This window comes from Scyliorhinus torazame, chromosome 2 (assembly GCF_047496885.1).
Source record: "Scyliorhinus torazame isolate Kashiwa2021f chromosome 2, sScyTor2.1, whole genome shotgun sequence".
In the NCBI taxonomy this organism is placed as follows: domain Eukaryota; kingdom Metazoa; phylum Chordata; class Chondrichthyes; order Carcharhiniformes; family Scyliorhinidae; genus Scyliorhinus; species Scyliorhinus torazame.
Window position 1 is genome coordinate 100,487,211 of NC_092708.1, and position 12,159 is coordinate 100,499,369.

A 12,159-nucleotide genomic window follows, 5' to 3' on the forward strand; every position below is an offset into this window, starting at 1 on the left:
AGTAATCGCCCAAGTTCGGTAGTGCCAATCCTCCTCTGTCCCTACTACGCTGAAGGAACCCCCTCCTTACTCTCGGAACTTTCCCTGCCCACACGAAGCTCGTGATGCTCCTGTCTATTTTATTAAAAAAGGTCTTGGTGATTAGTATAGGGAGACATTGAAATACAAATAAGAACCTCGGGAGGACCATCATCTTAATTGCTTGCACCCTGCCCGCCAGCGATAGAGGCTGCATGTCCCACCTCTTGAAGTCCTCCTCCATTTGTTCTACCAACCGTGTCAGATTAAGTCTGTGCAAGGTTCCCCAGCTCCTAGCGATCTGAATCCCCAGGTATCGGAAGTTTCTTTCCACTTTCCTTAGAGGCAAGCCTTCTATCTCTCTACTCTGGTCCCCTGGATGTATCACAAATAATTCACTCTTCCCCATGTTTAGCCTATACCCCGAGAAATCCCCGAACCCCCTCAAAATTCGCATAACCTCTATCATCCCCCCCGCTGGGTCCGACACGTATAACAATAGGTCATCCGCATATAACGAGACTCGGTGTTCTTCTCCCCCTCTAATCACCCCTCTCCATTTCCTGGAGTCTCTCAACGCCATGCCCAGAGATTCAATTGCCAACGCGAACAACAATGGAGACAGCGGACATCCCTGTCTTGTTCCCCTATATAGTCGGAAATACTCCGATCTATGTCGACCTGTAACTACGCTTGCCGTTGGAGCCCCATAAAGAAGTCTAACCCAGCCAATAAACCCATTCCCAAACCCAAACCTCCTTAACACTTCCCATAAATACTCCCACCCCACCCTATCAAATGCCTTCTCTGCGTCCATTGCCGCCACTATCTCTGCCTCCCCCTCCACTGGGGGCATCATTATCACCCCTAATAGTCGTTGCACGTTAACATTCAGTTGTCTCCCTTTTACGAACCCTGTCTGGTCTTCGTGCACCACCCCCGGGACACAGTCCTCTATCCTCGATGCCAGTACCTTTGCCAACAATTTGGCGTCCACGTTCAATAATGAAATGGGTCTATAGGACCCGCACTGCAACGGATCTTTATCCCTCTTCAAAATTAACGATATCGTCGCCTCCGACATCGTCGGGGGTAGAGTCTCCCCTTTCCTGGCCTCATTGAACGTCCTCACCATCGACGGGGCCAACAAGTCTACATATTTTCTGTAATACTCCACCGGGAACCCGTCTGGTCCTGGGGCCTTCCCTGCTTGCATGCTTCCCAGTCCCTTAATAACCTCGTCCACCCCAATCGGTGCCCCCAGGCCTACCACCCCCCCGCTCCTCCACTTTCGGGAACCTCAATTGGTCCAGGAACTGCCGCATCCCCTCCTCTCCCTCTGGGGGTTGAGACCTATACAGTTCCTCATAGAAGGTCTTGAATACCTCATTTATCTTTCCTGCCCTTCGCACCGTGTCTCCCCTTTCGTCTCTAATTCCTCCTATCTCCCTCGCTGCTGCCCTCTTTCGCAATTGATGAGCCAACAGGCGACTCGCCTTTTCCCCATATTCATACCTCCTCCCCTGTGCCTTCCTCCACAGTACCTCCGCCTTTCTGGTGGTCAGAAGGTCAAATTCCGCCTGGAGTCGTCTCCTCTCCCTGTACAATTCCTCCTCCGGGGTCTCTGCAAATTCCCTATCCACCCTTAAAATCTACCCCAGTAATCTTTCCCTTTCCTTGGCCTCTGTTTTCCTTTTGTGGGCCCCAATGGAGATCAGCTCTCCTCTGACCACCGCTTTTAGTGCTTCCCATACCACTCCCACAGGGACCTCGCCGTCGTCATTGACCTCCAGATATCTCTCAATACACCCCCGCACTCTTGCACACACTCCCTCATCCGCCATCAGTCCCACATCTAATCGCCAGAGTGTTCTCTGCTCCCTTTCCTCTCCTAATTCCAGGTCCACCCAATGTGGGGCATGATCCGAAACCGCTATGGCTGAGCACTCATCTTCTTCCACCCTAGAGATCAACGACCTTCCCAAAACAAAAAAATCTATCCGGGAGTACACTTTATGGACATGGGAGAAGAAGGAAAACTCCCTAGCCCTAGGTCTAAGAAATCGCCATGGATCCACTCCCCCCATTTGGTCCATAAACCCCTTAAGTACCTTGGCCGCTGCCGGCCTTCTTCCGGTCCTTGAGCTGGATCTATCTAGCCCCGGGTCCAGCACCGTATTAAAGTCCCCTCCTAAAATCAAGTTTCCTACCTCCAGGTCCGGTATACGCCCCAGCATCCGTCTCATAAATCCCGCATCGTCCCAGTTTGGGGCATACACGTTAACCAACACGACCTCCATTCCCTCCAGCCTGCCACTCACCATTACATATCTACCTCCGCTATCTGCTACGATGTTCTTTGCTTCAAATGCTACCCGTTTCCCCACCAAAATGGCCACCCCTCTATTCTTTGCGTCCAGTCCTGAGTGGAACACCTGTCCCACCCATCCTTTCCTTAGCCTAACTTGGTCCGCCACCTTTAGGTGCGTCTCTTAGAGCATACCCACGTCTGCCCTTAGTCCTTTCAAATGCGCGAGCACTCTGGCCCTTTTTATCGGTCCGTTCAGGCCTCTCACGTTCCACGTGATCAGCCTCACTAGGGGGCTACCTGCCCCCCTCCCGTGTCGACTAGCCATTACCTTCTCTAGGCCAGTCTCATATCCCGCCTCCGCGCTCCCGCTCGCTCCCCCAGCGTCGCACACCATCCCCGCCCACCCACTCTTTAGCCATTTCCTTTTGGATTTCAGCAGCAGCAACCCACTTGTCCCCCCCCCCCTCCCCCTCCCTCCCCCCCTCCCCGCTAGATCTCTTTCTAGCATGATTGCTCCCCCCATATTACTTCTGTAAGTCAGCTGACTTCAACTGACCCCAGCTACTCCTCCTCACTCCTCGACCCCCCCCCCGTGTGGGGAACTCCCATCCGCCTTGCGCCTGTCTTCCCGCCTTATTCTTTCTGGTGCGGGAACATCCCTTTACCTGACCCGCCTCTTATGGCGCAGCTCCCTTTCCCCTCCCCCTCCCCTTTCCCATTCTCCAACTATGTCCCGTCTTTCCCCCCTCACCGGCGCCCACATTTCCCCAATGTCTCCCCCCTTCCCTGTTTACTTCTCAATTAACTTCCACCGTAACATTAACAATAACATTTCCTGCAGCATCAGTCCCTAAGTTCCGATCCAATTTCTCTTCTTTGATGAAGGTCCATGCTTCCTCCGCCGTCTCGAAATAATGGTGTCTCTCCTGATACGTGACCCATAGTCTTGCCGGCTGCAGCATCCCGAACTTCACCTTCCTTTTATGCAACACCTCTTTGGCTCGGTTGAAGCTCGCCCTCCTTCTCGCCACCTCCGCACTCCAATCCTGGTATACCCGTACCACTGCATTCTCCCATCTGCTACTCCGCACCTTTTTAGCCCATCTCAGGACCTCTTCTCTATCCTTAAGGCGGTAAAAGCGCACGATTATCGCCCTGGGTGGTTCTCCCGCTTTTGGTCTTCTCGCCGGAATCCGATTTGCCCACTCCACCTCCAAGGGGCCCGTAGGGGCCTCAGCACCCATCAGTGAGCTCAGCATCGTACTTGCGTACGCTCCACAGTCCACTCCTTCCACACCCTCAGGGAGACCCAGTATCCGAAGGTTCTTCCTTCGCGCTCCATTTTCTAGGGCTTCGATCCTTTTAGTACACTTTTTATGAAGTGCCTCGTGCGTCTGTGTCTTAACCGCCAGGCCCAGGATCTCGTCCTCAATATCTGTCACCTTCTGCTCCACCACACGGAGCTCTGTCTCCTGGGTCTTTAATGTCTCCTTGAGCCCCTCAATTGCCTGTAGCAACGGGGTCAGCACCTCCCTCTTCAGCAGCTCCACGCACCGTCTCACAATTTCATCCTGCTCAGGCCCCCATGTCGCCTGCGCTTTCTCCGCCGCCATCTTGTACTTCTCTCTTTCTGACCCTTTGGTCGACGATTCCTCGCGCTGCAGCCGCCGCCGCCGGTTTTTTCCTCCTTCGTTTGGGGGGGGACTCCCTTCTCACACACCCCACACCGGGTTGCGTGGTCGAAAAATTCCCCGTTGGGGCTCTTAAAAGAGCCCGAAGGTCCGTCGGAGCTGGAGCCGCCGAAGCGTGCGGCTAGCTAGGCATCACCGCAACCGGAAGTCCCTTCAGTGGCCTTGATGAGGTCTTTTCACAGTTGTTCCCTCTGCTGCTAGAATTCACTTTTGATACAGGCCCTCAGGTCAGCTTGCAGCTTTAAGCTTGCCCTTCCCCCGCCTGCATGCTGGAAGAGGCCCTGTTTATCCTGCAGTTGCAGCCAAATCTTTTACTGTTTCTGCGTGTGTCTGGCAACCAAGAGACATACCCTTCCTGGGGGACACTGTCGGGGGAATATCGCAGCCTTCTTCCCACACCGGGAAATGTCAAACAAATGCCGTGGGGGCCCTGTAACGAGCCCAAAAGTCCGTTCCAAGCAGGAGCTGCCGAATATGCGACCTAGCTCTGCATAGCCGCACCCGGCCACCTACCCTGCACATCTTTTGGTTGTGAGGGTGAGATCCATGCAGACATGGGGAGAATGGGAAAACTCCACATGTACAGTGACCCGGGGCCGGGATCGAACCCGGGTCCTGAGCGCCGAAAGGCAGCAGTGCTAACCACTGTGCCACCGTGCAGCTCTTCACTCTCCGTCCCTGACCACTTTCCAAACTGGAAAGTTCTTTCCTAAGGTGTGTGACTGCCTCCTGAAACAAAGCATCCTGGTAACTCTCTCCCTCCCTGATGTGTGGCATTGTCCTCAGCCCAGCCTCCCGCTCAATGACTGAGTCGAAGCACCTCAAACCGCACATAGAACATAACAGCACAGTACAGGCCCTTCGGCCCTCGATGTTGCGCCGACCTGTGAAACCACTTTAAAGCCCATCTACACTATTCCCTCTTCGTCCATATGTCTATCCAATGACCATTTGAATGCCCTTAGTGTTGGCGAGTCCACTACTGTTGCAGGCAGGGCATTCCACACCCTTACTACTCTCTGAGTAAAGAACCTACCTCTGACATCTGTCTTATATCTATCTCCCCTCAATTTAAAGCTATGTCCCCTCGTGCCAGACATTACCATCCGAGGAAAAAGGCTCTCACTGTCCACCCTATCCAATTCTCTGATCATCTTGTATGCCTCAATTAAGTCACCTCTTAACCTTCTTCTCTTTAACGAAAACTGTCTCAAGTCCCTCAGCCTTTCCTCATAAGATCTTCCCTCCATACCAGGCAACATTCTGGTAAATCTCCTCTGCACCCTTTCCAATGCTTCCACATCCTTCCTATAATGCGGTGACCAGAATTGCACGCTACTGCAGATGTGCTTGCCCTGGATAACACTAGTATCCATAACTCTCTTGTGCTGCAGCCTTGACATATCACTTGTTCTGCCATATTTATGATCTTTAACTAATTACTTAATTATTTTATTCAATTATTTATTTTCTTTTGGATATTAATTAATCTCAAGGCAAACTGCAGGACAAATTTAAATCTCCGGAAAATAGACCGTGACCACATACTGAATATTCATCAGTTACTCACCAACAGCTCACCTCCTCTCCTGTAGAACAGCAGAAACCAATTCCTACAGGGTGAAAAATGTTTGAAAAGTAAAGGAGTACAACCCTCCCTTCCTCACCAAACTCCCTCTTCAAACCAAACTTCCACACTCTGTCCAAAGCTGCACTCAGTGCTAGACGCACCCGGTGTTTGAATTTACATGTTCTGAACTGGCTGAGTCCCGGTACGGCAGAGACCAGTTCGAGCTGATTCCCTTAACCAATTAACCCTTTCAATTGCTGCCAGTAGATAGCTCTCTCCATGGGTGGTTATGGATGCAGCAATCACTATTTGTGAGAAATGGAAATTTAATCTTAGCTGCACAACCAGTGACCCAGAGTTGCCATTGATGGTACTGAGAGGCTTACATATGTGAACAGTGATTGGTTGGGCACTGTAGAAGAATATGAGGCTGCTGGATTCACTAGGGCATTAGAGGTGGGCAGAAGGCAACCCCGGTGAACCAGTAAGTGGCAGAGGAGGGATGTCAGGTGAGAGCAGGATACTCTGACATTGGGCAGAGTAACAAGGAGGAGTTTCTGCTCTTGGTTAAGAGGAGGCCAGAGGAGTACTTTGAGTGGGTGCAAGGGAAGAAGACACTGCCGAAGACATCAATTGTATTTCCCAAGAGTCAGCTACCCACAAATGATAAAGAGCTGGGGCTGTAGGAGGCAGTGCCTATCCAGGCACTTGGTCTTGGACATTTGTATTTTGTCTGACAATGACCTGATGCCTCCATGGCTGTCTCCTACTTGCAGTCGCCAAGGTCACTGTGACACTGAAGTTCTATTTTACTTCACTCAACCTAAAAGGTTCATCTGTCTGTCTTTAGATTAAGCAATACTATGCTGAGAAGCAATGGAAAAGGGAAGAGTTAGAACAAAGGCACAAGCAGAGACTCGAAGAATTGAAAAATGAAATGGCAGAGCAAGCTGAAAAGGACAGAGAAAGGTAAGGATGATTTGTTAGTTCTTGAGTTAAATGCTCCCTTCTCCATGTCTTTGTTTTTCAAGGCGATTGCTTATACCTCTGTTGTGAACAACATACCAAAATTCAAATTTATCTGTCGCACTATAGAGATGCACATAGACCTTGGGCAGGATTCTCCGCTCCCGGGACTAAGTGCCCGTGCCGCCGTGAACGTCGTCGCGTTTCATGACGGTGGGAACAGGGCCCGGGCATGACCTATTCCGGCCCCATAGGGGGCCAGCACGGCGCTGGAGCGGTTCACGCTGCTCCAGCATCCTTACGCAGTGCCAAATGGGCGCTGCGCCAATCCACGCATGGGCAGTTGGGGCAGCTCATTCCTGCGCATGCGCAGTTGGGCCACGCCATCCTGCGCATGCGCGGCAAACTTCTTACGCGCGCTGGCCCATCACAAACATGGCGCCGGGGTTCTGGGGCCGGCCGCGGAAGGAGGTAGGCCCGGAGAGGGAGAGTCCGGCCAGCCGATCGGTGGGCCCCGCTCGCGGGCCAGACCCCATCGGAGGCCCCCCCCCCCCCCCCCCCCCCCCGGTGAAGGAGCCCCCCTCCCCCCCCACAGGCCGCACCCCCAGCGTTCCCGCACAGTTCCCGCCGGCAGCAACCAGGGGTGAATGACACCGGCAGGACTGTCAATTTGTTTCCCGGCCGCTCGGCCCATCCAGGCCGGAGAATCGCCGCTCGCCGTTTGCAGCGATTCTCCGAGCGGCCCGGCGCAATTCTCGCGCCGCTGGTTTTGGGGGGTGGGAGAATCGCGTGCAGGTGTCAGGGTGTCGTGCCGCTACTCGCGCGGCGTCCCGGCGATTCGCCCACCCGGTGTGGGGGGAGAGAATACCGCCCCAAGTTTCTCAATGGGGATGTGATTGGCCTTTTCTCTCTTTAGTAATCAATGGAGTAAAAGATTTTGGGATGTTTGCCCGGCACGGATCTGGCGCGCCAGGTGAATCCCGGGAGCACCCCAAACCGTTTTCCGTGCCGGGAGACCGGCCGATCACATCTCACCCGACTCGCTCTACCGAAGCAACCGGGATCTCATCCTCACTGGGTAATACCCAGGTCTGCAGAATTCAATTAGCCATTAGGCTCATTTAAGTACCCAAAGCGACTTTCACCCGGCGCCCAGAAGTCAATGGCCGCGCATGCGAGTCCTCGACAGGGTGCCGTTTAGCACTGGTCTCCACAAATGTGAACCAGGTGTGATGGCACCTCGGGGGATCTTGCAGGCCATTGTAGATCCCTAGGTGGTTGGTGACAGGGCAGGGTAGTACCCTGGCACCTGGACACCTTGACACCCCAGCCTGGCACCCTGTCAGTGTCACCCAGGTACCCTGGCATTGTTAACCTGCCACTGCCCGAGTGCCCGGGTAGCACTGCCCAGCTGCCAAGTTGGCACCACAAGTGGTTAGACCGGGGGGGGGGGGGGCCTAGCCCATTGGAGGGGGTTCCAGGGGCCTCAACAAGGTCAATAAAGCATGGGAGGTGGGCGGAAGCCTGGAGCGGGAGGGAAAGATCGGAGCTGCCGTTCAAAATGGTGGCCCTAACTTCGAGAAGCCGTTCCTGCTGGTGAGCTCAGCTAAAATCGCATAAAGTGTGACTTCGATGGGGAGAAATTCCCAAAGGCCATAAAACATGGCAAAGTACCGTTGAATAACGGAGTGATTCTCAGCGCTGCCGAGAAGCACCCCGCCAAGTGCGCCCCAAAGCGGACTTTAACTTTTGTCCGCTGAATCGTGTGCTCTTTATTTTTCTAATCAATTTTCAATGCAGTTTGTTTCCCACTGTGGAACATAAGAACATAAGAACTAGGAGCAGGAGTAGGCCATCTGGCCACTCGAGCCTGCTCCCCCATTCAATGAGATCATGGCTGATCTTTTGTGGACTCAGCTCCACTTTCTGGCCCGCACACCATAACCCTTAATCCCTTTATTCTTCAAAAAACTATCTATCTTTATCTTAAAAACATTTAATGAAGGAGCCTCAACTGCTTCACTGGGCAGGGAATTTCATAGATCACAACCCTTTGGGTGAAGAAGTTCCTCCTAAACTCACTCCTAAATCTACTTCCCATTATTTTGAGGCTGTGCCCCCTCGTTCTGCTTTCACCCGCCAGTGGAAACAACCTGCCGACATCTATCCTGTCTATTCCCTTCATAATTTTATATGTTTCTATAAGATCCCCTCGCATCCTTCTAAATTCCAACGAGTACAGTCCCAGTCTACTCAACCTCTCCTCGTTTCCCAACCTCCTCAGCTCTGGGATTAACCTACTGAATCCCCTCTGCACACCCTCTACCGCCAGAACGTCCTTTCTTAGGTAAGGAGACCAAAACTAAACACAATACTCTAGGAGTGGCCTCACTAACACCTTATACAGTTGCAGCATAACTTCCCTAGTCTTAAACTCCACCCCTCTAGCAATGAAGGACAAAATTCCATTTGTCTTTTTAATCACCTGTTGAACCTGTAAACTAACTTTTTGTGACTCATGCAATAGCACACCCAGGTCTCTTTGCACAGCAGCATGTTTTAATATTTTATCATTTAAATAATAATCCCTTTTGCTGTTACTCCTACCAAAATGGATTACCTCACATTTGTCAACATTGTATTCCATCTGCCAGACCTTAGCCCATTCACTTAACCTATCCAAATCCCTCTGCAGACTTCCAGTATCCTCTGCACTTTTTGCTTTACCACTCATTAGTGTCGTCTGCAAACTTGGACACATTGCACGTGGTCCCCAACTCCAAATCATCTATGTAAATTGTGAACAATTGTGGGCCCAACACTGATCCTTGAGGGACACCACTGCTACTAATTGCCAACCAGAGAAACACCCATTAATCCCCACTCTTTGCTTTCTATTAATTAACCAATACTCTATCCATGCTACTACTTTACCCTTAATGCAATGCATCTTTATCTTATGCAGCAACCCTTTGTGTGGCACCTTGTCAAAAACTTTCTGGAAATCCAGATTTACCACAACCATTTGCTCCCCGTTATCTACCGCACCGGTAATGTCCTCAAAAAATTCCACTAAATTAGTTAAGCACGACCTGCCCTTTATGAACCCATGCTGCGTCTGTCCAATGGGACAATTTCCATCCAGGTGCCTCATTATTTCTTCCTTGATGATAGATTCCAGCATCTTAACTACTACTGAAGTTAAGCTAACTGGCCTATAATTACCCACTTTCTGCCTACCTCCTTTTTTAAACAGTGGTGTCACGTTTGCTAATTTCCAAGCTGCCGGGACCACCCCAGAGTCTAGTGAATTTTGGTAAATTATCATTAGTGCATTTGCAATTTCCCAAGCCATATCTTTTAGTACTCTGGGATGCATTCTAATAGGGCCAGGAGACTTGTCTACGTTTAGCCCCATTAGCTTGCCCATCACGACCTCCTTAGTGATAACAATCGTCTCAAGGTCCTCACCTGTCATAGCCTCATTTCCATCAGTCACCGGCATGTTATTTGTCTCTTCCACAGTGAAGACCGACCCAAAAAACCTGATCAGTTCCTCAGCCATTTCCTCATCTCTCATTATGAAATCGCCCTTCTCATCCTCTAAAGGACCAATATTTACCTTATCCACTCTTTTTTGTTTTATATATTTGTAGAAACTTTTACTATCTGTTTTTATATTCTGAGCAGGTTTACTCTCATAATCTATCTTACTCTTTATAGCGTTTTTAGTAGCTTTCTGTTGCCCACTACATATTTCCCAATCCTCTAGTCTCCCACTAATCTATGCCACTTTGTATGCTTTTTTCTTCAATTTGATACTCTCCCTTATTTCCTTAGATATCCACAGTCAATTTTCCCTCTTTCTATTGAGCACTGTGAAAAATCGCTTGGAAGGTTCTCCACTGTTCCTCAACTGTTTCACCATAAAGTCTTTACTCCCAGTCGACCTTAGCTGGTTCTTCTCTCATCCCATTATAATCTCCTTTGTTTAAGCACAAAACACTAATGTTTGATTTACCTTCTCACCTCCACCTGTATTTTAATTTCCACCATATTGAGATTGTTTTTTTCAAATGGGGAAAAAGATGATTGGTTTGGTCAAAAAATTATAAGTGTTAATTGCATTGAGCATGCATTTCAGGATGTGGCCGAGATCAGTGATTCAAGGGCCACTTAATAGCTTGGAGAAATATTTAATCATGTGTGAAATTGAACAGGTTTATTGAGATGCCCTACTCCAATGTAACCAAAATCATTAAATCAGATAGTGGAAAAAATCTTTGGGATTGCCTTGAAAACAACTTCTCCACTAAACACTATCATCCACACAGAAGGAATATAAAGAAACGTTGATTACTGACAAGAGAACCATACCAAATACAAATGTCTATTTCCTGGGCAGGAGGTAAATAACTGTTTGAATGGCTGACATCTATTTCACTAGCTGGCAACATAACTGACTTATTATCATTGAATTTATTAACAGGAGATTGCATAAGTGCTAACTATATATTGTATTGTTAATGATAGAGTGAAACACAGACAGGAGTTGCTGCAGAAACGTCGTCTAGAAAAGAAAGCATTCATTTTGCAACAAATGCAAGAGGAAGAAGAACGACAAAAACATCTTGATGCTTACTGGCAAAAGGTACTGATTTATTTTTCTACATCAAATTCTTGAACTCGCATAAAGTCTTATTTTTATTTAATTAATTTTATTTCAAATAAATGCATGATGGTGAAACATGTACATTAACCAGTCAGCCAACTAAGATGCTGAATTGAATTTGTGTGTGAGGACAACAAATCAAAGCCTCACACAGACATTAAGATGCGTAGTTTGATTTTCTTTTTTCATGGGAGCTGGGATTCTCCATCCACGATTTTGGCGAGCAGGAAAGTTGGTGGGGATGGAGAATACCACAGGAGTCCCGTCATGACAGGTCAGGAACCCCACCGCCATATATTAGTGAATCATTAGAGGGCTCACTTGCAGTATCATCCTGCCATGTTTCCCCCCTGCTGGCGTGATGTCATATTGCCAGTATTTACAATCGCTTTTTCCAAATGAGGACCTGACAAATGGTCCCCGCCGAGTACAACCATCTGGGGGCGAGAGTCATGCCCAGGCCAGAGGACTGGAGGATAGCCAATGTGGTACCATTATTCAAGAAGGGCCGAAGGAATAAACCAGGAAACTACAGGCCAGTCAGTCTAACCTCAGTGGTGGGGAAACTATTGGAAGCAATTCTGAAAGACGGAATTAATCTGCATTTAGAGAAGCAGGAATTAATCGATAGTCAGCATGGTTATGTTAAGGGGAGGTAATATCTGACCAATTTGATTACATTTTTCAAAGAGGTGACCAGGTATGTAGATGAGGGAAATGTATCTGATGCAGTCTACTTGGAACTCAGCAAGGCTTTTGATAAGGTCCCACATGGGAGACTGATAGTGAAGGTAAAAGCCCATGGGATCTAAGGAAATTTAACAAATTGGATCCAGAATTGGCTGAGTGGCAGGAAGCAGTGGGTGATGGTCGAGGGGTGTTTTTCCCTCTGGAAGTCTGTGTCCAGTGGGGTGTCGCAGGGATCAGTGTT

At 49.5% G+C, this 12,159-nt stretch overlaps 1 protein-coding gene across 8 annotated transcripts in view; it reads left to right on the top strand.

Moving 5' to 3' along the window:
- The window catches only part of LOC140390043 (coiled-coil domain-containing protein 148-like), a 301,551-nt gene that overhangs the window by 234,018 nt on the left and 55,374 nt on the right, over positions 1-12,159 (top strand). For all 8 annotated transcript variants that reach the window (XM_072474916.1, XM_072474899.1, XM_072474930.1 and 5 more), the window contains 2 exons: positions 6,441-6,559; positions 11,090-11,207. In XM_072474916.1, the coding sequence (XP_072331017.1) occupies positions 6,441-6,559; positions 11,090-11,207 (237 nt within the window). The remainder of the gene's footprint in view (positions 1-6,440; positions 6,560-11,089; positions 11,208-12,159) is intronic.